At 29.3% G+C, this 12,320-nt stretch overlaps 1 protein-coding gene across 4 annotated transcripts in view; it reads right to left on the bottom strand.

The window, feature by feature from the left end:
* TrpA1 (Transient receptor potential cation channel A1) overlaps positions 1–8,288 on the bottom strand; it is a 48,878-nt gene extending 40,590 nt beyond the window's left edge. For all 4 annotated transcript variants that reach the window (XM_076408707.1, XM_076408709.1, XM_076408708.1 and 1 more), the window contains exons 1-3: positions 8,202–8,288; positions 5,667–6,072; positions 5,254–5,421 (exon numbers count right to left, since the gene is read on the bottom strand). In XM_076408707.1, coding sequence (XP_076264822.1) covers positions 5,254–5,421; positions 5,667–6,047 — 549 coding nt within the window. In that variant the 5' untranslated portion in view covers positions 6,048–6,072; positions 8,202–8,288. The remainder of the gene's footprint in view (positions 1–5,253; positions 5,422–5,666; positions 6,073–8,201) is intronic.
* Between the last annotated feature and the right edge of the window lie 4,032 nt (positions 8,289–12,320).

Here is a 12,320-nt window from a genome sequence, read left to right as displayed (position 1 = left end):
ATTTATATTTTAACATAATAATGTTATAGAATTATATTTTATACTGATATATGTATTGCAATGAATTTTTGAAAGGTTTTATCAATTAGACATCAATACTTACATTAAAGGCCTCCATGATTTCTTCCTGGGACACTTGCTTAGAATTAAGAAAGACCTTGGCCCATTGTTTATATACTTTGATTGAGCCATGCATAGCGATGGCTCTGTTCTGCTTATAAACCAGATTGATAGATGTAGAAAAAACTTGTCGAAGTAAAGAGAGACAGAAACGCAAGTAGAAAGCACACAATTTCTATTCAAATTGAACGGCTCAACTATAGAAATTAAATTAATTGTATTGAGCGAAGATATATCAGCGGTGAATAAGGCCAAAAAATTATATTATGCCCTGATTAGTTTCAGTGTCTTTGTTACAACCTTCTCGCATGTCTCTAATTACACAATGTGGTAATGATGGTAAGATAATTATTGAAAAATTAAAGATGTTATCGAAGAAATATATTGTCTGACAATGCAATATTTTCAATATTTACTTGTTTAATTAATTTGATGTCTTTTTACCACACAATTTTTCGTTTATAGCTGTTTATTTTCTAGCACCGATAATTTCCTTTTCTATATAGATATAATAAAGGATGAGATAAATAAACGGCTCGATGCCGATGAGGTGACGCGCTTGTCAAAACTGTGGCTAGCGTTGTGCTTTCCACTTGAGCCGGTCTTCAACTGAAGCTCAAATCGGCGGCAAAAGCCTTTTTGAACTCGCTGCGCAGAATCTTTAAAATTGCACCAGCCAACTGAACATCAATTAGTTGATATAATTGTTTTAATAAAGCCAAATCTAAACGTGGAAGATTTATGACAGTTAAGTAATTTATATATTGCTTAGAATATTTTTGAACTATAATTTCAGTTACTAGCTTTTTCACTATGTTTTACTACTTTTATTTATTTTATTGGTTCGAACCATGGCGGTCTAATGTATTAGTGCACTAACATAATATTGAAAAACAACTTACAAGGTGCAAAAATTATATGAGAAAGGAAAACTTATCAGTGCTTTCGTCCTTATCAAGCAGGATAAGGATTTTTAATTTCAACATGATGCAAGCGAATTCTAACCAAACAAACATGGATAATTGCGCGGACTGCAGAAAATTCGACTTTCTAATATTATTAATTAGTTCTTCGTTTTATGGCAGGAAATATTTGGAAATTCTGAGACGTTTATTCTTCCATTAGACTTAGATCATGGAAAACAATTAATGATGCAACACATTATGAGACGTCAATTCAATCAGATTCAGCGTTAATTTTTATAGCATTAGTAGAAAATAGAATTAACCTAACAAATACGTATTGAATATCAATTAAGTTAAATGAAAGATCTGTTAAACAGAACAAAATATTTATTATTGATGACTCGTGTAATACTTTTTAAATAAACTATCAAATGTATAATAAACTTTAATTTATTATTTAGTAATTCCTGGAATTATCTGATTAAAGGAATTAATTTTGGTGCATGCAATTGCTGAATCTAACTTTACTCAAATTGCTGAGAAATATTGGAATATATGTTTGGATAAATGTAGAATAAAAGAACATTATTGTCTTGTCTTTCATTATTGTCGTGTTCTTCATCAAGTAGGCATTTTAAATTTCAAGGTTATGTAAGCTCATCTTAACAGGCAAACATGTAGAAATAAGTGGACTTGGAATATCTGAAAATTTACAGGTATACTTTGTTTATCCAGACAGGCAGAAGCGTTTAAGAAGGTAATCTAAAACTTGAAGCCTTCAAGAATATTTTCTTAAGAGCTATAGTCAAAAAAGTCAAACAAAATTTCTTTCGCCAAATTGCAGCTGTTAGTAAAGAATTAGAGTTTTTTTCTAAATAAATATATCATAATAATTGAAATTTTGAAAAATCCTCTTAAGGATATATTGCTAAGGATATATATATATATATATATATATATATATATATATATATATATATATATATATATCGTCGGCTTATCAAATGCTTAGAAATAAAAAACTTACTTCAGTTTATTAGCACTGATATAGGTTCCTGTTAAGCCGCAAATAGCTTTTTACGAATAAATATTTCAAGTGAGTGACAAGGATGAATTGAATTTCGTGAACTCGTAAAATAATTGGCTATTATTAATTTACATTTATAATTTATATTTTGCATGGGGAAATAAAAATAAAATTTAAGTACGGTGGAATATTTAGGGTTAAAATTCTCTATCGGCAAAAACTTGGGGATATTTTGGTATAGTCTGCAAGGAGTTCTGATTAATTGAAAACACTCAAATACACTCTGAAGCTGAGTTATTATAAGTAACTAAAATATAGGGGATTTAAAGAAAAACATTATATAATGCTAAGTGACATGGTACACAAAATACTATTACTCGCAATACTCGTCAGGCATTGCATCTTCTGAATAAAACTTGTTCCAAGCGATTTTATATAGTCTAACAGAGGGACACTTCCTTATGAGGATGTTTAAAAGTTAGTCTCCCATTAAGTAACCACAAAATACTAAAAATTTTTAAATTTACTCTAGAAATACCTTCCATTAATACATAAGACCTGTTTTTTAATATTAATTAAAGATAATCTAAATGGATTTTGTGACACAACATTATTACCTTTCTAATAAATATTGACTTTTTCAAATTACATATATTAATATTTAGGGATGAATTAAAACCTATTTTATTCCTATTAAATTTGGTTATAAAACATGTCTTTAGTATGTAGCCTGTTAACTTGTTATAATTTACATACTTTTGAACGAAATTGCTTTATGATGAAACAACAGTATCATAAAGGAAACAAATTTTAATATTGGAATTGATGCCAAACATGGATCAAATATTCATATAAACAATATGGGAAAATTGTTTTTATTAATTAGTAGTAACAAAAAATATATTGCTAATATTTCAGCTACTTTTTTTCTTGTTTTTTAATTTTAATCCTTTTATATTTTTAAGCACTATTTATATTTATATATTGAAATATTAATAAATATAGGGTTCCTTTTTTAAAATTTAGTTTAATAGTTCTTTAAAATATTTGGACTTACACTACTGTTATTGTTATTCAATAAAATACAGTCAAACATAATTAAATTTCTCCATTAACATTAATAAATAGATAAAAAACGAACTATTAAAAGTGGAACTGAAAAGAAAATCAATTAGAGTCAAAGCAAAATTGTAATAAGATTCCAGTAACTTTAGCTTTAATAATTACCATTGTCATTTCTCGTTTATTGTCATTTGACCAAACAACATATTATCATAAATTTGTAGTCCAATCACATTGTTAAAAAGGGCAGCAAATGTCAGTTGTCGAATTTCATACGTTTTCAAAAGCCGAAGCTTACATAACAGTATACTCTTAGATTTAGATCTTGGAACGAGAAGCAATTTTGTTCAGATTTATAGGGAAGATGTGATTTGGAGACATAACATGTATATTGTTCTGCCAAAATGGGTATACAGTTTTCGTTATTGTTAAAATTAAAATTCGACAGATATAGATTAAGGTGTTTTGAAACAACCCAAATCATATATTATTGATGTTAATTCGACTTATACCTTTATATCTATTTTTAAGTTTTTTAAATAATTCTCATATCTTGGCATACTCGGCATAGCATTACCATCTTACACGACCTGAATATTTATAAAGTAAAATAAGAAAATCGTAAAACAAACAAGAAAACTTTTTCAAGGCAGCTCTGGTGTACATTTTAACGATATTTGTCTTGTGCCATGCGTTCTTAGTTGCATGTATAAATAAAGATGTGCTAGTGAGCTTGAAGTTCTAGTACACGAAGAGAAAATTTGAGTTTTTTAAAGTAAATATGTAAATATTTGCTGTGAAGTGGCTGAACTATATGTTACGAATTTTTGTATTGTGTTGCCTATCTAAATGAAATACACAGGTGTAAATAATTTGATGTCTCTATGCCAGAAATATTAATTCGTTTTAATTTATTGGTTGGATTGCATGTTCCATTGAACACTTTGATATTAAAGAAGAATGATAATTAATGCAGAGGTTCTGCAGTATCGTCAACAAATAGTAGACAGGTAATACAGCAGGTAATATAATATAGATACATGCGCATAAATTAAATTTAGTTAATGGTATATAAATTTTTTAAAAATTGTTTCATATCTAATCTAGGCTGCTGCCAAGTATGTGTTGTAAGTATTGTGTGATAATGCTAAGACTTGTCTGTTATAGGAAGTGTGTTTAAAACCTATGAAAAATATTGCACGATATTTAAAACAATATTGAGACACTATTAGGAAATGATATTTCACCATAATTAATATTACATATCATTTAAATGCCTTACAAACTTTTTGGCTGTCATAATTTAAGAGGATACGATACTCCATTTTTATTAAAATATGTTACGATACATATAATCTTTCCAAAAAAGTTTAATTCGTGTTAATACTAGGCAAAATTTTCCTTCTCATTTTATTCGATTTAAAAGTAGATGCAATACTCTCTGATACGTTTGAGTAGTGGTAATGAGAGGTTGTAAAATGTACCATTCTGACGTCATAAATTGAGATCACGCAAATTCACTGCTAGTTTGGATAGTCTATATAAGTAGTTTGATTCACATTTAATCTCTCCTGATTCCGAGTACGGATGTATTGAATAATCATATTCAAATTCTTCTGCTACTAGAGGTGTATATAAAACATACGGGACAATATAGAGAAACTTATTAAAAAATTATATTTAAATATTAATATCACGAAATTTAATTTTAATAAGAAATTTCTTGGCTTCATAATTCAAGGGGATACGATTTACAGTTCTTTTAAAAATTATTTTATGGCACATATATATTAAACATTCACTCTAAATATTTTGTATGTTAATTTTGTAAATTGCTTCTTTGATAATTAGTTAATATTGGTCCTTAATTAAAGTGCTCTAATAAAATTAAAGTAATTTTCGAGGTCATATTACATGAGACTTTAATTAAAGTTCAGATTCCATTTTACACAGAGGAAAAAACGTCGCCGAGGGACCTGTTTCTTCTTGTCTTTCCAACACGAACATGTTTTAAAAAGTTGCAATTAGTTCTTCTTTGTTTTGATTTAGATCGATTTTGCTATCTTTTTGATAATATCAAATTATAGAGTTTTCCAGACAGATTACAGTAAACTGTAAGTATTGATCTTTGCTGCTTACCCTTAGAATTCTGTAGGGGCTAGAAGCGATCGAACACACTGCCTCGCTAGCGCCCCCTTCCGATTGTTTTTCATTTCCTTTTTCAACGTCGGACTTCAGCATATTTTCTAGCTCGCCACTCGATCCTGCTGCACTGGTGAAAGTGGTAAACGTTGACGTTAACCAAGTCTATAAAAAATTGTTATTTTAAAAAACATATACTTTGAATTAAACATTTTATTTATTTATAAATTAACATAATGCAACATAAATTTGCGAAAAAATACTTATTTAAAAATAAATAATCAATAATCAAGGAATTTATTATATCATTCAGTTGAATCATGGAGTTCATAATTTTACAGCAAATATTTTTGTTACAGTAGTATTTTTATTTATTTTAATATGAATTTACAGCTTTATTGTTTCCTTACCATCAAAGATCTCTTTCTCGGTGGCTTTTCTATATGTCCAGTTTCTATTTCTGATTTGTCTACATTGGTATCGTTTAATACATTTTTAGCATCTATCACCGTGTTTCTATTGGACTTGTTGATGTTCTTTAATATTTCGTTTTTAATCTCCAATACGTCGTGATATCTAGCATTTGTATGGTTCGTTTTTTTCTTTGTGTTATTTATGTTTTTGTCCTTGGAGTTTGGTGGAGGTTTCTTGTCGGGAGGTCCAGTGATTTCAGCAGGAAGTACAGCGATGACCGGTGTAGTGGGATGTCCTGCTGTAGTTATACTTATGGGTATATCATCATCGATTCTCCAGTGTCTCAGTAAATTGAAAATGTATTGTAGATTCGGCATTTTGACGCGAATAGGTTGGTTATTCCTGAAAATAAAATTATAACTCTTTCATTTGAATTTGTTTGTTACATATTAATATTTTTACTTTAAAGAGTTAGAACTATTAAGGAGTTATGGCAAGTTTGGATGAAAAATGTTTAAGAATAGTATGGTCTTTGTTATATTTTACATTATTTGTAAGGTTAGTTATCTGCAAGCGTGAGATCAGAGAGTGGAATAGTATCTATATTATATATATAAAAGCAAAGAACAATGCAATTTTACTTAAAATTTAAGTAAATATATTATTCTTTTATTTTTTATCATCTTCGTGTATTTGTTGTTATTATATAGTGTATTATATGGTGTATATATTTGTTATTATATGGTGTATTTTAGGAGATAAAATAAAACAAATAATAACAGACAAAATAAAATATTAAAATAGATATAATTTGCATAGATGGAACACCTACGACAAATAGAAGGAATTCTGAATTATTAACAGTAAATTTGTAAATATTTTAAAACGCTGATAATTATTACAGTTTTAGTGATTATTGCAATAAGACATGTAACTCTACGACATTTAATTCTTTGAAATTTTTTAATTATTTTTATTATTTACTTTATAGACATGCGTTTTAAAAACTCATTGGTTTAATGATTGTAAATGCGTTTCTTTAATTTGCATTTCCAAATTGTGAAAAAGAAAATACTAATACTAAAGTGAAATATTGTTTTATTCATATATTCCCTGTTTAAATAAACAAAAATATTTTACGTTATTTATTATTCCATATTAATATTTATAAAATAAATATGAAGAAAAATCATGTATACTTATAATTAATACTCTTTTTTTCTCTCGATTTGATACTTTGTTTTTGGTGTGCTTAGTGCTTAATAGTGTAGTAACTTACACTTATTAATACTTTTTGTTAATTATTAATACTTATCGGAAATTAAATTTAATTAAATGCCATTTAAAAAAGTTAACCAATTAGTTTTTGTGTGAGTTTGCATATATTTTAATAATTAAATATAATTATTTAAATTAATTTTATATATCAAATTCATTTCTGATCTTATATTAAAAATACCGTGAAAACAAGTTTTACTATCAATATATCATTTTATATTAGTACTTTTACCATATTATGACGGAAGCATGATTAACATGATAAAATAGAGTCGAATTTCGCCCCACAGTGCGATCACTAGTTCATATTATTAACTATTATAAATGTTAGCTTTTCGCGTTATTTTGAGAGGGAAAAGCCATAGCGTATGTCATATTTATGTAATTACGAAACTAAGGTATTTAGAATACACAATATGTTAAGACAAAATAAATGACTATGTACCTGACATGTTTACGTGTAGTATGTCCTTTAAGAAACATGCTGATAAATAGTTATCACAATTTGAAATACAACCAACCCTTTGAAACAAGGAATATCAAACTGGATTGAGTTTATTATTTAATTTTTAATAATAAATTCCTATAATGTCGTTTGACATTTTGTAAAATTTTTATTTTGGTACCAATTATGATAGATTAGGCTCGATAATGTTGAGAATTTCACGACAAGTTGCATGCAGCAGCACTTTACTTAATTTAACATGGGAATTGATTATTTCTACTTATACAAAAAAATCAATTTTCTTATAATTACTTTTTTGTATACATATCCTCCGTCATTGTGCCATGATAATTACTTACGAATTGCAACAACAATTATATTAATAAGTAAATAAATGATGAAATAATCTTTGTATATAATGACACTCATCACATTTGGTTGAAGACCCCCTTTGGTATTTTTGGTATTTGGTACATGAGATGAGTAATTTTTCTACACACACTATATCCACCAGAGATAGTTTTATATGACTAAGTAAAAAACAATCACTTGTTAGGGGCAATATAGCTTGCATAACGGCGAAATGGTTTAGTTAAAAATAAAATAAAAATAAAATTACATTTCATGTATATTCTGTTTGTAACAACATAGCAATTGTACTATTGCTTTAGGATTAATTTGTTATTACTGCTGCATAATATGATGAATCTTACTAATTATGTACAATTTGCAATACATAATTACTTCCTAATAAGCAACTTAAAATTTTAATATTGGTATGTAACTAAATGTAATTTCGCATACTTACCCAATATTTCAACGCTAGTTATATACTCAAGTGTAACTGCAGATTGATCACTCTCCTGGCACTGCAACTTCTCCCATTCCATCATATCTACGGACTAAGTGGTGATGTTTGTGATACTCTATTAGTTTACCGAAATCGACGAGTTTTTACAGTTAGAGTATTTATTTCTTGCTGTGTTGATATTAAGTTTCAGTTCAATTGTAAAGGATTTCTGGATAAATAGGTGTTCTTAGAGCTTAGGAATATATTATTTAATTCAGTTAAAATAAAAGTTTAGTTTTAAAATAAATTAACTTTGAACACTGAATGCGAATGGACCATGTCGATTTCAACATGTTAATACTGATTTAAGGAATATAATATTATATGGAAATCATGTAGAACTTAACAGTACAACATTTTGGAAGAATACGAAGACTAATGGAAAAATTTTCTACGACCTGTAGGATGTGGTAGATGAAGGCTTAGAAAATTACCGTCAATCTAATAAATTAAAAATTTATGTATATGGGAATCCAATATTAAAATTACTAGAATACTATTTTGTTTAATAAGTTTTTTTGTTGAACAAAAAATCAAACAAATCGAAAAGATAATATGTTCAGATCGTTTATACAAGTTACTTAATAATTAGTTATCATGAGTTTTTAGAATGCACTGTAACTACCCTACTTACCAGATTTGGCTGCATCTGATTTTCGGTTCTCCCGCAAAAAATATTAAAAAATAGAGCAGAATTGCTATAGAGGGTTTTCAGTGGCGGCTCCTAATAAGAATTTGAAGGTGTTGTGCAGTTTTTATAAAAAAATACTTAACTAGTATCCCGAAAGTACTATCCAAAGTATCCCGAAAAGAAAAGTGTTGCAACTCTTAGAGGTTGTTTTGAAATGAAATTGATCTTTTTTCATTATAACAACATACACCTCTAAGGCAGAAATTCGGTTATCAAATTTACCGTTGCCTGAACGGTTGCGTTTGTTTTCTGGTGGCTCATGACTTGTTATATCTGATGCTTTAGTAATGATGTTAAGCAATATTATTTCGAACTTGAATAATACTGCTTTCAAAATTATCGATAGTGTCTCTTATTGCAGTAGGTTCAGTAGGTTTAGTAGTAATGCAAATTACATAGAATTATGAAGATGCATAAGTACCTATGTATAATTATGAACTTAAGTGCTCTGGATTGGTGACCTCTATTTCTAACCTAACTTTATCACCACCAAAACGTAAGCATGCAAAACAGTACAGCGCTTTTTTGTTACATTCACAAGTTCATTAATTTTTTAAATAAATTTGTCAATAAATTGATGGGTGTAACTTTTCCCTCTACTTGCACCAGACTTTTCGATAATAATATCTTGTAACGATCGATCTGTTCTTTTAAGTTCCAACTTTTCTTTGTAAGAATATTTAAAAACTTTCTTCACATTAATTAAATTAAAATCCACTTCCATAGTCAGTTATTAAAATTGTTCTTAACTGGCCGAAAGTCACTTAAAATTTCGATACAAATAAGCGATATCACATACGGGTTCTACGGCGTTGCGTTAAATGCAGCGAAATCTCCATTTAAATATTAGCCTTGTTTACCATTATAACGGGACGAACGCGGGGGAAGTGGAGTGATGTGGGGGTGTTTCAAAGAGCTCGCAGAGCACGACTGTGGGGCCCAGATAAATAATAGCGATAGCGTGATAGCATTGCGGTCTTTTTATCATTTATTACAACAAGAATTATTTACTTTTTGGTGAATAATATAGAATATTTTAGTATTTTAGAGAGATTATTATTTTTTGGGAGCTCTGCAGCACCGCAGCGCTTATTCACCTGCCGCCACTGAGAGTTTTCCATATTAGTGGGATTCATGGATGTGAGAATAATTATAAATAATTTGCCTTTACACAAATTTCTTTTTAATTTCAAATTTGTTAATAAATTGATGGGTTGTAACTTTTTCCTCTACTTGCACCACACTTTTCAATAATAATATCTTGTAAGGATCGATCTGTTCTTTTAAGTTCCAGCTTTTCTTTGTAAGAATATTTAACAACTTTCTTCACATTAATTAAATTAAAATCCACTTCCATAGTCAGTTATCAATATTGTTATTATTAACTGGCCGAAAGACACGTAAAATTCCGATACAGATAACTGATATCACATACGGGCCCTACTGCGTTGTGTTAAATGCAGCGAAATTAAATATTGGCCTTGTTATAACGTGACGAACACGGTTGAAGTGGAGTGATGTGGGGGTGTTTCAAAGAGCTCGCAGAGCACGACTGTGTGGCCCAGATAAATAATAGCGATAGCGTGATAGCATTGCAGTCTTTTTATCGTTTATTACAACAAGAATTATTTACTTTTTGGTAAATAATATAGAATATTTTAGTATTTTAGAGAGATTATTATTTTTTGGGAGCTCTGCAGCACCACAGCGCTTATTCACCTGCCGCCACTGAGAGTTTTCCATATTAGTGGGATTCATGGATTTGAGAATAATTATAAATTATTTGCCTTTACACAAATTTCTTTTTAATTTCAAATTTGTTAATAAATTGATGGGTTGTAACTTTTTCCTCTACTTGCACCACACTTTTCAATAATAATATCTTGTAAGGATCGATCTGTTCTTTTAAGTTCCAGCTTTTCTTTGTAAGAATATTTAACAACTTTCTTCACATTAATTAAATTAAAATCCACTTCCATAGTCAGTTATTAAAATTGTTCTTAACTGGCCGAAAGTCACTTAAAATTTCGATACAAATAAGCGATATCACATACGGGTTCTACGGCGTTGCGTTAAATGCAGCGAAATCTCCATTTAAATATTAGCCTTGTTTACCATTATAACGGGACGAACACGGGAGTACTGTTGGGGTGTTTGAAGGAGCTCGCAGAGCACGACGGTGGGGCCCAGATAAATAATAGCGATAGCGTGATAGCATTGCAGTCTTTTTATCGTTTATTACAACAAGAATTATTTACTTTTTGGTAAATAATATAGAATATTTTAGTATTTTAGAGAGATTATTATTTTTTGGGAGCTCTGCAGCACCACAGCGCTTATTCACCTGCCGCCACTGAGAGTTTTCCATATTAGTGGGATTCATGGATTTGAGAATAATTATAAATTATTTGCCTTTACACAAATTTCTTTTTAATTTCAAATTTGTTAATAAATTGATGGGTTGTAACTTTTTCCTCTACTTGCACCACACTTTTCAATAATAATATCTTGTAAGGATCGATCTGTTCTTTTAAGTTCCAGCTTTTCTTTGTAAGAATATTTAACAACTTTCTTCACATTAATTAAATTAAAATCCACTTCCATAGTCAGTTATCAATATTGTTATTATTAACTGGCCGAAAGACACGTAAAATTCCGATACAGATAACTGATATCACATACGGGCCCTACTGCGTTGTGTTAAATGCAGCGAAATTAAATATTGGCCTTGTTATAACGTGACGAACACGGTTGAAGTGGAGTGATGTGGGGGTGTTTCAAAGAGCTCGCAGAGCACGACTGTGTGGCCCAGATAAATAATAGCGATAGCGTGATAGCATTGCAGTCTTTTTATCGTTTATTACAACAAGAATTATTTACTTTTTGGTAAATAATATAGAATATTTTAGTATTTTAGAGATTATTATTTTTTGGGAGCTCTGCAGCACCGCAGCGCTTATTCACCTGCCGCCACTGAGAGTTTTCCATATTAGTGGGATTCATGGATTTGAGAATAATTATAAATAATTTGCCTTTATGCAAATTTCCTTTTAATTTCAAGAAACTTCTGCTTTAATGATAAATTGAAAAATAAGCAAATATAAAATTATAGAAAAATAATTCTATATACTCTAATTTCTGGAACTTCTAAGCATCAACATATATTTGATGGTAAGTATCGATAATTTTAGATAAACACTGCACTGTATAATGGATCCGTATAATTGCTTACAAAACTACTATACTTAGGCGATAATTTTCTGTTGGGAATATCTGCCGCATTACGCAATATTACACAAAACCTGAAAAACTACACTACCTGATATCAGTGGGAGGGCGCCCGGGAAACATATTTCGCAATACCGAAACGTGCACTCCAATTTCGA

The sequence above is a fragment of the Rhynchophorus ferrugineus genome, unplaced genomic scaffold (genome assembly GCF_030347505.1).
Source record: "Rhynchophorus ferrugineus isolate W39M unplaced genomic scaffold, kcgeb_rfMv2 rfM6, whole genome shotgun sequence".
Taxonomy (NCBI): Eukaryota; Metazoa; Arthropoda; class Insecta; order Coleoptera; family Curculionidae; genus Rhynchophorus; species Rhynchophorus ferrugineus.
The sequence above is the reverse complement of the archived record's forward strand: the minus strand, read 5'-3'. Positions and strand labels throughout refer to the sequence as shown.